Below are 18164 nucleotides of genomic sequence, written 5' to 3' on the forward strand. Positions count from 1 at the left end.
GAACCTGAGACACACTATGCGTAGTGTAATAAGGAAGACAAAGGGGGCATGATGTCACATACGTGTAGCACTCTAACATGGAAATAAAACAAAGAGAGTGGAGTGTTGTTTTCTGGGGCTGGAAAACGAGGTTGGGGTTAGAAAGCCTAGGAGGAATACGTTCATGGAACTTACAGCATGCGTTATTGGCTGTAAGGAACAGTGATGCACCATGTACTTAAAAATCTCTAGCAGGTGATTTTAGACTTCCTCATCACAAAAGCAATGCCTGTGTAAAGTAATAGATACATTAATTAACTCAGTCCATTTAGACTCATATTAAGACTTTTATTGCCCATCTTAAACACAGACAACTTCTCATTTATAGGTTACAAAATACATTTTAAAAAAGAATCAAGGGCTGGCTTGATCTTTGAAACAACAAAAACAAAGCAAACCTCAAGAGTGGTGCAGTGGCACATGCCTGTGATCCAGCAGGGGCACACGCCTGTGATCCTAGCACTTGGGATGTGGAGTCACAGGGAGCTGGCTTGTATTCAAGGCCAGCCTGGGTGGCACAAGACCCAGTCTCAGAACCAATAAAGAAGGCTAGGGAGATGGAGCGAACAGCAAATTGCTTGTTTCACAGAGCTGAGGGCCTGAATTTGATCCCTAGAGCCCACATAAAAACAAAACAAAACAAAACAAAACACAACCCCCTCCTCTCCCCCCCCCCAAAAAAAATCCAGGCATGGTGGTGCATTCTTATAATCACAGCACTGGGAAAGATGGACTCCAAGAGGTCACTGGCCCGCCAGCCGACTATGGTGGGTGTGTTCCAGGTCAGCGAAGAACCCTGTCTAGAAATGACATGTAGATGGTGCTTAAGGAACAATACTTAAGGTTATCCTTGGCTCTCCACATATGTGTCCCTCATATACACACATGTACTTGCACACACACATACACTCACACACACATATGAACATATACACACATGCACACACACAGACACTCACACACACATATGAACATATATACACAGACACACCTACACAGACACTCACACACACATATGAACATATACACATGGGCACACACACACACACACAGACACAAACACACAAACACACACACAGACTCATACACACACCTCAAAAACAAATAATAACCAAACACATAAGCTTCAAAACACAAATCCTCAGTCACTAACAATGTGCATTGGTGATAAAGCATAAAACTGAGAATTTATTATGCAACAGAGGAAAACACTCTGGGGTCTGACGCTGTATGTTGTAAGATAGCAAATTTTGGCTTCATTGAATAAAATAAATAACAAATAAATGCCACCCAGTTCGTTAAGCTCTATGGTGGCGAAAAAAAAAATTAATCCACTCTCACATTTATGGACAGAAGTGTCCTACTTCAAAGGAGCTTAGGAAATGTGTGTGGGCATGTGCACAAAGAGATTCATAATATTTTGCTCAATAGAGACTGATGCAGCAGAGGGAATTTTCCAGGAGTGCCAAGGCCACAATTGGACCCAGGGGGGTGTGGGTCCTAGGCTGAGTTTGATGTTTTGGACAGGAGGGCAGAAGAAGCACATGTCTAAGTACCCACAGGGGAAGAGGCTACCCAAGGGCCCTCACTCTGTGTTCTAGGAACAGGCTCTTCTTTCACAGTCTACGTTATTTGACAGGCCTTTCGTTTAGTCTTAACGTCACTGGCCCTGTTTTCTTGGGTTGTCTCCAGAAGGCTCGTCTGCGAGGGAGATTTATGGCTAGGGAGTGCAATCTTAAAGGTCTGCCTGAGGTAGAATGGGCCTGCTGGATTAAAAGGAAAGGTTTGATCATATAGAGAAGACTTTATTTATTTTGAGACTACTGCTAGGTGCCAAAAGTAAAGGACACATACAGAATGCCACTCTCAGGGCCCTGCACTAACAGCTGCTCTCATAGTCCCACTCCAAGGTGAGGAACCAGGATCCAAACACTTAAGTTCAGAAACAGTAACACCCTGGCCAAATGGGAGAGGTCATTAGGTTCCTGAAGGCAGTCTGAAACCTGGAGTTTGTCAGGCACAGTGTTCATGGGTCCTTGTCAACGTAGCAGTAAATGGAGCCTGTGGAGTGAAGTGTTGAGAAGCTTCATGTTTCTTTGCTTAACTCATCTTTTCCCTGAGACTGTGTGTGTGTGTGTATGAGAGAGAGAGAGAGAGAGAGAGAGAGAGAGAGAGAGAGAGAGAGAGAGAGAGAGAAACAGAGACAGAGAGACAGAAACAGAGAGAGAGACAGAGACAGAGAGACAGAAACAGAGAGAGAGACAGAGAGACAGAGAGAGAGAGAGACAGAGAGACAGAAACAGAGAGAGAGAGAGAGAGAGAGAGAGAAAGAGACGGGGGAGGGAGGGAGTATCATGTCTTTAAAAATTAAGCTAACAATGTATTTTAGTCAGAATTTCTTTGTTCATATCCTTTACATGGGGAAATACAAAGCGAGAGACCTATACTGGTGTCTCTGGTGCTTTTTGACATTTTAATGGGCCTTGAAATCTCAGGACATGAAGATATGCTGTGTAGCTGAATATGAGCCCCATATTAAAAAACAACAACAAACAAACACCCACTGCTCTGTTTTGACCATGCTGTTTCCTGATTGGTCAGATGGATCGGGACTATCGTAAACGCCCATGGAAGTGAATACCGGAGTCTCTAGAATAATGCTACCCAGTGGAAATGTCATCTGCAGTCATGGGAATACCCTGCATCTATATGTGAGTGACAGTGGATATGCTGTCCGTCATCCACAAGCCAACAAAACACAAGCCAAGCAAATGCAATGGGCTTTGGTGTTATATTGAATTCTGCAATTTTCTGAGTACCAAGCAGGAAGGAGCTGTGCCTGCAGCCTTCCTGATGGAGACAGGATGGAGGAGGATTTGGTCTTTGGGCCACTCAGGATGTTTGCTTGGAGACTTCATCCTGTGAGTTGCCTACATGACACCCCATCACACCACAGCCTCTTGCATTTTCAGTGGTGGACTTGTTATTTTTTTCTCTCTCTACTCTTTAGCCTCTTCTTTGCCTGTACGGATGCCTGAGAACTTTACAATTATCTCTGGGGATGACAACATCCTTTTTGACCCAAGACTGGGAAAAGCCCTGAACTCTCAAGGCAGTTAAGGGAAAGCTGACATGGGGTTGAGGGTAGGGAATACAGACCAATGGAACAGCCTCTTCACCAAAGTGAGGTAAGTGACGTGCCGGGAGTCTGCAAGCAAAGCTTAGGATCTGTTCTCTTAGTTTCTCTGAAGCAAAACTATAGGCGTAGGAACCATTTGCTCCCTCCATATCTATGATAGACTAGATAAATGTTTCCGACTGTGGGGAGTTGGGCCGATTTAGTGACACTCCAGAATGCCACATCCAGCAGTGTAGCTGTGTCTCCTTACATGGCTCGGAGAACAGTATAGGGAGAGTTGAGATCGGTTTGTTAAGGAGCCAGGACTGGCAAGCAAAATACATATTTCAAGTGACTGATGTGTAAGTGGAACAGGTATTTATGCTGGTGTCTCAATATCAGCTGCCTTTCTCCTCTCCTGTCTAGGATTTAAAAAAAAAAAAAAATGACAAAAACATTTGTGCCAAGTGATATTTTGTGCCTTGTTCTCATGGATTTGTGCTGCCTTCAAAATGACACCCTGAATGGCGTAGCTGCTGTTGACGCTGCTCAGCAAGTAATAGAGTAAGCCTCAATCAAGAACACCAGCTGGTTACACATCCCTTCTCCCAGAGAGTGCTGGGAAACACACGCTGCGTGGCTCCTAGAAAAGGCTACTCCTCTCCTCCTCCAAGCCTGCCACCATCTTCCTCCTGCCAACCACCCACCACCAAAATTTCACGTTCAGAAAGTTTCCATTTTGTGACACACTGGAGCAGGGGTCTCATCTCTGTCCTCTTTAACACCCAGAGCACGGATGGGAGCCACCAGGCCCAGGGTCTGTAGCTTGTTTCAACTGGAAGTTCTTGGCAAGGTGAAGTGGGCAGGGAGAGGCTGTTGTTTTGGCTCTGGTTCTTTTCTGTAGGGTCATGTTAGATGAACGCATATGTAGATTAATTGGGTTAGTTTTGTTTTCTTGAAGACAGGGTCCAGATTTGCCTGACTTTAGTGGGCTTATAATTCACATATTGCTCTCAGAGATTCTATTCCTTTACGAGCACATTGATAAAAACGAGTCAACTCTCCCTTCACCGAGCCTATCCTAGTTTGTTTTCTATCAGAGTCTGATGGCTTACAGGAACGTGGGATAATAATTTTTATTACCAAACTGCTCTCACTCCACATTTTTAAAAATAGGTGTTACATTTAATAAATAGTGCAACCAAGTGTTTAATTTTTTTTCAAAAACTTGCTCAGTGCCCACTGTCAAATGACTTTTATTTTATTTTATTTTCACTTAGAAAAATAATTTATTGCCACACTGTTCCCTTTTTTATTACGGTAAGTAGCCTAGGAAGTCTTAGGTGACTTTCTCTCACTTATAATTTTTTCACCATTAAAAAGTTTTAAGGAACATATTATATGTAAAGATCAAGAAAGAAAATTGGGATGAAAGAGATGGCTCAGTGGATATGACCACTTTGCATGCAAAAATGAGGACCTGAGTTTAGATGCCAGCACCGACATTTAAATAAAGCTAGGCGTGGCTAACTGCCTGCGGGTAAGCCAAGCTCTGTGGGGGATGGGGACAAGGGATCATTAGGGTTGCTAGCCAACAGTCTAGCTTCTGATGCAGGAAGAGACACAGTCTAAGGAAATAATTCAGAGAGAGGTGGAGCAGGACCAGGTGCTGCTTGGTCTCTGCCAGTGTACACAGAACCTGTACATATATGTACCCATAGGGCACACTCACACACACACACACACACACACACACACGTGCTTACACACTCACGCACACCTATGAAACAAAAACAATTGTAACCTGGGTTGGGTGGTGCATTGCTATAAAGCTCAGCGTTGGGAAGGCTGAGGCAGGACGATGCCTGTGAGTCCAAGGCCAGCCTGGGTTACACAGTGAGACCTACACAGGTCAATCCCTCAGTAGAAAAGAAAAGGAAAACCTGTACATTAAATGTTTGGACAAATCCCCACCAAGCGTGCAATGGAGTGCATAGAAATAAGGCACTGGTAAGATGCCTTGTTGGTATGCGCCTTTCTACCTGATTTAAGACAAATGTTTATGTTCTAAGATTTTTTGGAAATGCCCTCACTTTGGCAATGAAAACAGGGATAGTAGTGAGCATGACTCAAACAGTTTGTTATTTTGAAAACATGTAGCACAATGCAATACTGCCAGCCATCTTGATAGCATCTCACTGCATTGATGGCTTCATCTTGACTTTTATTTTTGCCATGGTAAGGGCGATCAACACATTAGGTCTGTAGTTAAATTTAAAGAATATAAAATACACGTCAGCTAAATGTGCTAAATTGCTTAGTTTGAAGACTAAGAGATGAAGCGTAGTTTGTACTTTGCCATTAATAGAACTTTTTGAGCCTGTAATAAAATTGTTCAGTTATTGAATAAAATAGAAAATAAAGGTATAGAAAAAAAACCCATAAAGTAGAATCAAGTTAGCTTGGTAGCCAACGTCCTTCGTATACTTTGCTGATGGGTTCTTGAGGTCTTAAATATGGGCGTTGATCTACACCAACCCCGCACACTAACAACAGTACCAGCAGCCAGCTTCAGAGGGAGGAGAAAAAGAATGGACCTGCCTTATGACCATAACTGTGTGACGTTGGATGGCAATCTAATCAAGGATCTAGGAAGACCTGGTGTCCTAACGGAATCAAGAACAGGACACACGGTCTACTCTGGAGCTTGTTGCAAAGATGATGGTGCTGAACCGTTGTCCACGTGCCCCCCCCCCCACACCTCCCCCCCCAGTAGATTGCTCCTCACAGGGAGAGTTGGTCTAGCTCCAATCCTCGGGATATAAATAAAATAAATACCTTAACAGAGCCTTTCCAACTTAGTGCACAGTGCTTCCTGTGTCTCGTTAGTTTTATTTACAATACCCCCGTTGCCAAAAGAAATAACCAGTAGTTCCTATTACTAAGCAGTTAGGTTCAAACAATTTCATGAGGTTTCCCCTAATAAGTCAGTACCTATTATCAACGTATGGCTTCCCCCGCTGTGGGAAGAGATTGGCTAGCTAGCGCCTGTCACATTTTCTACCCCGTGTGGACTTTTATTCAATAATTGCTTCTTACTCAGCAACCACTGAAAAGGAAGTTTTGTAAAGACACCAGGGCTCAAAGGGCTGCTATGATCGAAAGATGGAACCAGAGAAAACTTAAGCCTATTAGCATTACAGGAGACTGATAAGTAGTTCCTTTCCCTTTGAAAGTTAAACTATCCCCTACACCTGTGTAATTTCCCTCGGGGCCTCACTGCTCCTAGTCCCATCAGTCCAACATCCTCAGCTGAGAGAACTCTGGAATCCGGGCAGGACCGTTAGGCATCAATGGCGAACTTCATCTCATGTTCACCACCTCCCAAGACACAGCAGCTGAGGAGGAGCCCCTCTATGACTGACTCTGGTGAGCGAAGGAAGGTCTCCATTGAAGCCTCCTACCCTTTGCTGAAGCATTACCCACATAGCCTCCCAGCCACCCTGCCTCCTTCAAAGGACAAAGTGCCCCCAAAGAGAGACGATTTTCTTTTTTACACAGGTATTTACTCTTAGCTAATTACTTCAAAAGTCTTAAAAAGCATATTAAAGACGCCTTTTCATTTCATATAATTTAAATATCTGTTACAGGTTTCCAAGGTGGACTTCTTGACCGGATGGCCGTATATTACCAAAACTTTTATAGTCTACTTGTTTTTTTACCTTTCTGTGTACAAGTAAAACGGTTGCGCTTCCAGCGCAGTCTAAGACTCAGCACAGGTTTTAGACAATGGGGTCGGCCTCGCCCAAGATGGAAGTCAGAGCTCACCTTCACTCCACGTCCAAGGACAGATGGGTGTGAGGGTGTTGCCGCCCCCCAATCCCCAGCCCCGGTCTGGATGGGATATCTTCAAGCTCTTGTTCGCCTCAGCGTCTTGACAGGTGTACATATTGATTTGTATGGATTTTTTTTTTTAACAAAAGATTCTCAGTAAGCTAGTCCTCCCCTGTGCTTTCTCCAAAGCTTACTGAGCCTGAGGTTCAGAGGCCTCGCTGGGAGCAGACCTCTTCCACAGGCTTATGGCTTTTCCAGGCACGTGGAAGCATCAGGGTGGGCAGTCAGACTAGAGGCGGGCACGGAAAAGCACTGTTGTCATGCCCAAGCAGGGCAGGTCTCCTGAAATTGCGTTAATTCTTTATAAAAATGTCAACACTGAATTTATTTTTAAAAATAAAAAACAAAGCATTAAAAAAGTCAAAAAAGGAAAAAAAAAACGCAGAAAACAACTTATATGTATATAGGTTCTGAAGATAGTAAAATAAATGCATTTTTCTTTTTTCTTCTGGGGTTCTTTTATTTTATCTTTTTTGGCTTGGCTGGCTGGTTTGTATAGGGAAGATTTGAGACAGTACCCTATTCTGATCAAAACTCAGGGTTCATAGTGGGAACAGAATTACCACACCCATACTCAACCACCAACCCCCCCCCCCCTCAACCTGATTCTGCTGCGTGGAAAGTTCTCTACCTGCTGTCAGGGCGAAGCCTTGGTCTCCTGTGAAGATGTTGCCAGTCTAGGACCCCTGCCAGCATCGGGCATCAGTTGTATTTGGCACTTCGGGGGCTTAAGCCGCCAGAGAGACAGAATGATACTTCAGTTTTGAGCTCTGTGATAGCAAGAGTAGGGTGGCTTCCTTGTCCATCCCTGGGAAGAACTAGTTTTCACCACTCTCCTTCAGTGCAGGGGCTGGGGCTCAGGAGCCAGGTATAAGGACCTCCCCTTGTCCCCACCACCTCCCACATCCCCCAGCCTCATGATAGAAAGTCTTCCCCACACCCCTTGCTAGCCCGGTCAGCCGCCAGACTTGGCAGAGGGTCTGACAGGAGGGTGTGACTGTAAGATAAAAAATATCTTGGTTGTACCAGTTTGTGGCTTTAGCTTTGTATTTACATAGCAAACAAAAAAAGAAATACAGTTGAAACTTATTTGTCATCGTACAAATAAGGCAAAAAGTTAAATTATTTATTGCCAGGCAAGGCCAATAAATAAATAAATAAATAAATAAATAAATAAATAAATAAATAAATAAATAAATAAATAAAATGAAACCTAAAGTTTACCTAAAAGCAGTTACATAGTTTTCTGTTGTGCAGCAATGAGTGGAATCTTTGCCATCAATCATGTCTGCTTTTGTTTTGATTTTCTTCCTGAGACATTCCAGAAAGAGCCCAAGGAAGATTTACTTAATCCAGAGTAAAAATATGAATGGACACATAGGCCAATCTCCTGTCTTCCTTAGGTCCCGCCCTGGAGGGGATACTACCAAGTTACTTAGTAGACAAAAAGCCAAAGGGAGGAGGGGTGATGGCTGAAAAGCAACACCAGGGGCTCTAGGGGCGGGACACACTGGGTAGCTGTGAAGGAAGGAGTGGCAGTCTGAAATAAGGGTTAGGAGATATGTCCACTAGCAAGAGGGTTCCCAAGAACAATAAGCTCTGACCATCTGTAAGGGACACAGACAATAAGCCAAGGGTGTCCAATGCTTTATCAGATGACCCCACCCACATCACTGTGCCCTGGACCTCTACTGCATAGTCTGTATGCAAACACGAGCGAAGTGCTGTCTGCGTCATCTCTGTATGTCATGGGCTAGCCAGCGGAGGATATAGGAAAAGAATCCAGTTATCCAGGTGAATCGGTCGTAAACCTAATTGGTTTGGGAGGTTGCTTAACTACGATGGTGATTAGTTCTATGATTAAGTGTTCTTTGTCTTGTGTGGTCCTCAGTCTCGTCGAGCTTGATAAGACTCACAATCACTTAGGAGACTGTGCTCTGGGCACGTCTGTAGGGACATTTCCAGAGAGATCGGGCACTGAGGTGGGAAGACCTGTCCTGAGTGTGGGTTACGCCACGCCAGAGCCTCAAGTTCCGGACTGAATAAACAAGAGAAAGGAAGCGGAGCATCAACGCTCATCCCGTCTCTTCTTTGCGACAGTGTGGAAAAGCTCACCGGCTCCTCACACTCCTGCCGCTACAGCTGGAGGCGCTCTTACTGCGGTGCCTTCCCTAACATGATGAACTTAAAACTGTGAGCTGGAGTGCACACATACACATTCTCCCTTCCTTAAACCACTTTGGGGCAGGGGGCAGCGGGGAGGGGGGCGTGTTTTGCCATAGCCATGAGAAAAGTAACAAGAACACCTGTTGTCCTTCCTTGTTGTCCTGTTCATCTTTGTAGTCACATCTCTTCAGCGGTTTCAAGGGCACACAGCCTTAGCTCACTGGGCAACGGGGAAGCACCAGAACTGGCTGCTGCTGGGCTGGGAAGTTCGAATTATTTTTCAATTTACTTTGGGAAACACGGCACTATGTGTTTATCATGCGGTTCTCCTCCTGTTTCGTCCTTCATTTCTCTGGTTGTGTCTATGGTTATCTAAATGTGTGTTTCACACCTGCTTTTTCTACATTTGCTTCTTTACTGTGCTCATGCTAACACTGATGTGTTTCTTATTTTCGTGTGTGTGTGTGTGTGTGTGTGTGTTTCCACTCATGTTTGTGTACTTGTGGGTGGGTGGGCATGTATGGGGAGGCATATGCACATGTGTGCACATATGTCAGGCCAGAAGGTGCTAGAGGACGTTTTCCTCAATTGCTTCTTCACCTTAGGTTGGGGCCATGGTCTCTGTCTCTTGGTGAACTCCAAGCTCGCTGATGCACTAGCCTGGCTGACTGTTGAACCCCTAGGGCTCTTCCTATGGCGACATGCCCAGTGTATCACTGCCACATCCACTCCTCACAAGGATGCTGGGATCCAAACTCAGGTGTTTATATTCATATGACAAGCATGCTAGCAACTAAGTCACTGTTGTGGTATTTGTATTTAAAAGGCAGAGCAGAAGCTTCGGAAACATCTACCTTATATAGGTAAACATTTGTAGAGCCTGAATTTTATTTTATTTATTTACTTAATTATTTTTGAGATAGGGTTTCTGAGGCTTTTAAAAATTATGTATTTATGTATTTATTTAATTATTTATTTATTGAGACAGGGTTTCTCTGTGTAGCCTTGGCTGTCCTGGACTTGCTTTATAGACCAGGATAGCCTCAAACTTACAAAGATCCACCTGCGTCTGCCTCCTGAATGCTGGTATTACAGGCATGCCCACCTCATCTGGCTGATTTTTTTAATACTATAGAAATATATACATTTTCTGAGTCAGATGCATGGCTGCTTTATTGTTTTTGTGTACTTCAAGATTTGCCATAGTTTATTGTTCACCACATTTTTATAGTGTTTTATAGTCATTCTATTGGCCAAATGAGTTTTGTTTATCTACTCACAAACATTGTTCTCAATGGTATCACTACAAATGATCAATACTTTTATTGTATTTTGAAAAGGTGAACATTTCTGGACTTTGGATCTTCTATTCACAAATACCGTCTTTATGTTCCCATTGAAAGAAATGAAGGATCAAATGAAATAGCAGGTACAAAAATACTCAGAAAAGTGAAGTGTAATATCCACATACAATATGTATTATGGTCATCACTGTTGGTTTTTTCTTTGTGTACCTCAGCTGCTTATTAATATTTATATATGGATGATAAAACAATGTCATCTTGTCAGGAAGTGATTATTTTCTTCTCATTCCCTAATTAATTAAACAACTATACACAGAGAGTTTGGATTTTCTAAAACATTTCATTCAAACAAAGAGCTACAAACTCTTGGGACTGGAGAGATGGCTCAGCAGTTAAGAGCACTGGCTGCTCTTCCAGAGGACCTGGGCTCAATTCCCAGCAACCACATGGTGGCTCACAACTGTCTATAACTCCAGTTCCAGGGGATTCAATGCCCTCACACAGACACACAAGCAGGCAAAGCACTAATCAGTGCCTGAAGAAATGCAAATCGACTCTACGTGATTGACAGTGCAAGTGTGGACCTGTGTTTCTTATAGCTCCATTGCTATTGTAATGGCTCCATGGCCATGAAAGAATTCTAACTAGAGATGTTCACTGAGGCCTGTAGTGTTGGCTACCTGGGCAAGCTTTTGGCCTCCTTGAACGAACTGCATTGTGTTTTGTGAGTTAATGAAAATAAAGGGGTTTTATTCTGAAAAAATAAAAATAAAACAATAATTTTTAAGAGGTCACAAACTCTCATTGACACTACGGGATTTTACCTGTTGAAAAGCAAGATAAGAACAGTACATACAGAATCACCAAGTAAGCAAAGTGGATTTTAAATTAAAATTTGATTTTAATTTCTTATCACCGTGGAATGGAGCTATGAACATTGAGCAATCTTCATGCAGCCACACAAACTAGCTAAAGAGACCTTCACTTCACACATGGCCACATAAGCCACCAAATAAAGGGAAAAGCAAATCCATGTATGTGTGGAAGATAAATGCTGCATTAAATTAAACATGAAGGCATAATTATTTTGTTTATGTTGTTTCTCACCAAGTGTGAAAGGAATGCCTCATTGCTCCTAGGAGAATACGCAGGGTAACAACTCAGAAAGCTGAGCACGTCAAGACATTATTTTTCAACAATAAGCAGAGTTGCATCATGGTCTGATTCAATTTGTCATTTGCACATGAGTCCTCCAAGGAGATAAAGGAACTCTTGAGTTGGTACAGGGTAAAATGAGGTCATTCTTATATGTGAAACAACACTAGTCCTAGCTCTTTATAAAAGGGAGATACATACTTAGTCTTTCCTAACCTGGAGGGTATGTGACACCTAGTCTATGCATTAGCATCCCCAAACTGTTTTACTAGAATTTCAGAGAGCAGAACGTTTAACCATTAAAACAGACTCCAGTTACTCACTACAAGGTCTTCTCCGACCACTCTTTTTAGTGCTTTTTTAATTGAGCTACAGTTTCTTTCATTCTTATAACAAATTTTAGTTCATTTCACTTCCATCCCCTCCATCTCCTCCTTTCCTCTCAACAAGTCTTCCTCAAACTTCCATGTCTTCTTGTGTGTGGTCCACTGAGTTGAGTTAGATTTTTAGGCCTGTTAATTGCATATAGTCCCCAAGGAAGGGTTGAAGCCTCCTGGGTTCCTTCCCCATCCATGATGAAATGCTGGAAGGCCCAGTCTTGTGTAGGTCTTATGTAGACAGCCACAGTCGCAGTGAGTCCATGAACGCAATGGCTTCATCGTGTCCTGCCTAGAAGATGTGTTTTCGAAACACACCTCTCTCTGTTCTTTGGCTCTTACAGTCTTTCCGCCCCTCTTCCTCAATGTCCTGTGGTCCTTGAGAGAGGTGCTGTAGCTGTCTATTTTGTCGTTTCACTTTTAATGAAATTGGACTGGACAGTTTTTGTTGACTATCTTTCTAGGTTATTGGATTGAGTAGACATCTACCAATCTCTCTGGTGTGTTGTTCTCTTGATTGAGTGGCCTTTCCCCCTCTACTTGTATCTAGAGTCTCACATGTGGAATGCTAGGTAGTCACTCTACTCCTGGGGGCACATCTCCAGCTGTAATCGTACATTTTACTTTGAGCCAGGGTCTCACTGTGCTGCCCGGGGATGGTCCTGAACTCCTTCAATACCCGAGACAGTCCTTGAGTATACTATCAACCTGCCTCAACCTCTGACTGGATGAAATAACGAGTGTGTACTAGCAGGCCTGGGTATACAGTGGCTTTGTCCTTCAGCCTTGCCTTTACCCTGCCCACACCACTGTCATTGGCTTCGGTAGTTAAGCTTCCTATTGGAGTGGAAAAGTAGACACTATCACTCATTTATTCTCTACGCCTTTTGCGTCTACATCTTCTCTATTAATATTTGTTCTTTTATTTGTTTTCCCTACAGAACGCAACCACATCCTCCACCACTTTTCCAGAAACTGTTTCTTGATCTCAACATCGCAATTTGTATCAGTTAATTATACATTTACTTACAATCCCTATTTTTCTCCTCATTTTTAGACTGTAGCTTATGGGCCGTCACTCAGCTCAAGTGCCATTAATTTATTAACATTAATTTTTTTCTCTTGAATTTATTTCTTCCCTGGTCAGCTTTAATTCTCTCACTCCCTTTTGTCATCAGTTCTCTAAAAATATGTATTCACTGGCTTAGAGAACTGTTTCTGATTCATTTCCCAACCTACTAGGCTTCTAACTCCATTGCCTGACTAAGGTGCTTCACGCAAATGGCATCTACACACCTAGTGATTACAGAAGGTAACTGGTTCTTCTAATCTCTTCTAGCCCCTTGGACTGTTATTTCTAATCTTACTCCTTTTCTTTCAAACAACTCCTAAGTTTTCTCTATGCTACTCTATAAAAGCTGAATCCACTATTTAGTCTGACATTATATTTCCACTCTCTGTCCCTTATTTCTCGTGTTACTACTGCCATTTATTTATTCACTGGGGGTTAAAAATTTGTCAGTCCATTTGTTTCTCTTTCTCTGCCAGCCACACACACACACACATGAACACATGCACATATGGATGCATATAAATGCATGCATGCATGCAGGCAGGCACAGAAGCATGCACATACACACAAATGCACACAAGCATACACACACACACACTCACCAACACATGGACACATGCACATATGGATGCACATAGACATAGGCACAGAAGCATGCATATACACAGAAGTGCACACAAGCATACACACACATACACACACACACACACACACACACACACACACACACACACAGTTCTGAAGGCCTTGTGCCTCTTACATCTGGGCCAATCTCTTTGCTGCACTTCACAACCTTGGTCTAAATCTTCATCACATGTGGCTGATTGTGTTTCAGTGAACTTTGCTATGAATCCCTTCCCTATTGCCTCTTCATTGTACCATCATTCAAAAATAGAATATTAATAATCAAAATATAATATAGATGAAACACGATGAAGGCCATCCCCTAGCTAAGAGCTTTGGTGGCTCTTAGCGCTCGTGGACCTTACTTGGATCCTGCCCCTCTCTTACCACGTCTGCTTCTCAAGACCGGCTGAGGGTCATAAACCAGAACATCCATACTACACATCTTGCAGAACCATTCCCTGAACCCATTGCTTTCTTCCCATCTCCTTTGGGCAGAGAGTTTTCGTTGGGTCCATGTTTTACGCTTGGTAGCACTCTAAAACTTCAAGGCGGTACTCACACTTTGTTACAAATGGCTTAGCACCAGCCCTTCTTTCCCCACAGATTAGAAGCTCAAGAAATGTTCTCACTGTGTTTTAATGAATAAGTAAACATCCTATGAACATTTTCAAACCCACAGAAGAGGGATGAGGATAACACAGAAAGAGACCCACTGGCAAAGGAAGAGTGACAGTCATCAGTGATACAACTCCCGAGAGAAGTGGGAGTCAAAACCTGAGCAGGTCACAAGCTAAGCAAAGCACACCTTAATTTCTGGAAGCTCCATGGGGATGGTTGTATTGCCTTGGTGATCTTTTAGGGTACCAAGGAAAGTACTAGACTCACAGGGGTTCTATAAGATGAACTACAAGTAGGTTCTAAGATGGTGTCATGAAAAGATGTGATATGTGGCAGGACAAATGTTTAAATCCTGAGGAGAGAGGAAGCTAATTGTATCCTGTGCCTGATATTACAGTGCACATATTAAGTGAGAGAATAGGACGTGGTGCAGAAGTGTCCTCAGCACAGAAGGAATATAATGTACAGTGAGCAGACAAACAGAATGTGCTTGGGAAACGGGTTGATAATCCACATATTATCTATAAACCTGTTAAATTTAATTCATTTCTAATCTGTGACATGCCTGAAATGAATTCCAATAATTTGCCTCTAGTGATTTATTTTCAGAACCCGGTTCAATTTGTACAAAAATCCCCCAAAAGATTTTTGCCAGTTTCATGTCTGAACACATATCACTTGAGATACAGTCAGCACACGGCCCATCTTAATATCTTAGGGGTCTTCAACATAAGCTTAAGGCCTTTAAAAATATTAGAAAACGTTTATGTGGCTGAGTATCTAAAACACAGGTCATATAAATATAAGCTCATACCTTAAGGGTAATTTCCCACTAAATGTTAAATTCTGCTTTTCCAAAATAATACATTTTTTTTTCAGAGAAAATGTTTTTCCCCCTTAATCAAGGTGACAGTGCACTCAAGTTAAATCTCGTATTCATCTTCAGCTTGGATGATTTGATTCACTTTGTGCATCAAAGGAGGATGAAGCGCTTGGATGAAACCATCACTTATGACATCATCCGCCCCAGAGATGAATGTGCCCGGTTTTTCTAGCCTTTACTGCCCACCCTTCTACTCACATATCGCTGGCGATCGAGGAGTTCCTGGACATAGATTTTGGAGAGAGGTCATAATCGCTGTCAGATCGATACAGGAAGGACTCCCGGCGTTGACTGTGGACAAAATTTGCTTGGAGAATTAGCCCAGACCCTGGGCTGGTCATGGGATCCAAGGGACTCCGTCCCGATGATGTGCCATTGTCCACATCGAAACTGTGAATGGAGGAAAAAAGAGAATTACATTGGTGGGAGCATTAAACCCTGGCATCTTAGCGGAGGAGTTAGCCTGATTTGAGGAATGAAGGGAAGATTGGACATCTGACTCTGGCCAGCAAAACTTACAACACCGCACTAGGAATGGAGCCATAGTAGGTTTGCATAGTGTAGCGTCCTGTGTTTGAGCCCACTACAAACAAACAAACAAACAACCCCACAACTGTAAGTATCACATTGGCTTAATGCTCTTACTTTCCTTGGCTGTTGACAATTTGCAAAGGCCTAAGGCTTTCCAAACCTAACTTCAATTAAAAAAAAAAAAAAAAAAAAAAAAAAAAAAAAAGGAAGTTATTCTGCAAAAGTAGCTCTGAGCACAGAATTCCTATTAGAAAAGAACAGCACACATTTGCGTTTGGCTGAACAATTGCCACTTTCTAATGTCATAATCCACCCGAGCCTACACCTCCTTTCCTTTTCACACTACACTTAGTCAATTGTTAATTTCTCCATCATTTGCTGTGAATATGTAACAGCCTTTCAGTAGTTTCCTGAATCCATTTTGCAGCCTTTATCTAGCATCTTCATCTTCTTAAAATGTAAACATGACTGTCCATAATATTTATCAGTTGAAACTCTTCATCAGCTCACTTTGCTGTCAGAATTAACTACTGAAGGCACAAATGAATTCAAATTAAATTGTTACCAAGATGCCCCCGTTTGAATTTTTATCCAGGAATGAACAAGTAGCTCAATGGTACAGAGCTGGCCTACATGCACAATGTCATGGGGTTAATTTTCACCATGTCCCTCTGTACACACACAACCACATACACACACAGACACACACACACACACACACCCCTTTTGGCCCACTAGTTTAAAACATTTTAAAATTTTCTAACAGTTATTCATATTCAGTGTTATGTCCCAGTGCCCCAAGTAAGTCAAGCTTGGGAGGCGGGTGAATTATTGATCACGGATGCATCTGTGACCGAGCAACACCTCAATCAAACCCTCAGGCAGAAAACAAAAAGGGAAAAGTCCCAATGTCGTCCAGTCAGTCAGTCAATCCAGAAACTGTATTCCAGCTTAAAAATTCCTGTGTGTGCTTGTAGGGGCATGTGTGCTGTGTACATATGTTTGGATATGTGTGCATATGTGCAAGGCAAAGGCTGATGTCAAGGGTGCCCATCAACTGCTCTCCAACTTGTTCTTTGAGATAGATTCTCTCACTTAACTTGGAGTTTACTGATGAATGGAGGCTGGCTGGCCAGTGAGCTCTGGGGATTCCCCATCTCTGCCTTACCAAAGATGGGACTGTGGACATGTGCTGCCCATGAGAGCATTTTTACTTGGATGGATGCAGAAGTCATGAACTCAGGCCCTTGTGCTTGTGTGGCAAGGATTTTACCAACTGTTTAAGATTTTGTTATGTGCCATCTTATAAATATATTTATTTGGTCCTGTCAAGACACTGGAGGACTATTTAATTAAATATTCACTTTATAGACAAAGCTGGAAGGTTCTAGAAAAGCTGATTGACCAAAGTCACTGAATTATGGCTTAATGATGTATTCTTCCTGAAGTCCTCCCTGACAGAGTACATGATTCCACAAGGCACAAACACATGTTAGGAGCTGTGGACCGAACAAGAAGTCTCTGACTCACCCAGGGAGAGTCATCGCTTTGCAGCACTTTGCCTGTCCCCAGGAAAGCCAGAGATGGTGGGGCTTTTAATTAGTAAAGAAGGATATCATGGGAATTTGAGGAAGTTCTTCTCAGATGTTATTCATTAAATAAGCAATTATTAAACACTGATTGTGAAGATACTGTGATTAAGAACATAAAAACAATAGTATTAACTCAGGCTGGGATACTTGTGATGTCCCGTAGAGGAGTAGTTACTAAAATGGTCCTTTAGCAATACTCAGCATGCATTTGGAAGACACTATTCAGGAGAGTCGGGAGATTGGGAGCCGGTTTCCCTTTAAGGAGACAGTCACAGAGGACCTACGGATGAGGAAGCTCTGCAGAGCATCTGTGCTCTGCTGCCTCTCATTGGTTAGCAGGATGACTTAAGGGTTAAGTGAAACAGAAGGAAGGAGGCTTTTCTTTCCCATATTCTTCATGAGGAGTGTAGTTTGGGGTTTACTTTTTCTCAGTTTAATTGGATCGATGCCAATCAAATCACTCAAAATCATTAGTTTATATTTTTTAAATCAATAGTTTTTCAATTCAATTTTTTAAAATCTTACTTTATAGACACAACCTACTGTAGTTTTATTTGAAAAATATTACTAGGTATCTTAAAATATTTTTTCAATAATGCTATCTATGAAAATCAAAACATTTGTTAACTGAATAAAACACGCCTGGTGTGGGTCTTAGCCATTTGTTTGAAGATGTAATATAGCCCTTTGTCCACTAGATGGAGAGAATGTTCTTACATATGGAGACTCAATTTCAAAATAATGTGAGTGCCAAAATTATTTATTAAAGACTCAAGAAATCTCTTAAA

The 18164-nt window shown here is 42.4% G+C and overlaps 1 protein-coding gene across 11 annotated transcripts in view; it reads right to left on the reverse strand.

Annotated features, from left to right (window-relative positions):
- Pde4d (phosphodiesterase 4D) overlaps nucleotides 1-18164 on the reverse strand; it is a 1424262-nt gene that overhangs the window by 178531 nt on the left and 1227567 nt on the right. For all 11 annotated transcript variants that reach the window (XM_051172553.1, XM_051172551.1, XM_051172552.1 and 8 more), the window contains one exon: nucleotides 15452-15643. In XM_051172553.1, the coding sequence (XP_051028510.1) occupies nucleotides 15452-15643 (192 nt within the window). The remainder of the gene's footprint in view (nucleotides 1-15451; nucleotides 15644-18164) is intronic.

This window comes from Acomys russatus, chromosome 30, assembly GCF_903995435.1.
Source record: "Acomys russatus chromosome 30, mAcoRus1.1, whole genome shotgun sequence".
NCBI lineage: Eukaryota > Metazoa > Chordata > Mammalia > Rodentia > Muridae > Acomys > Acomys russatus.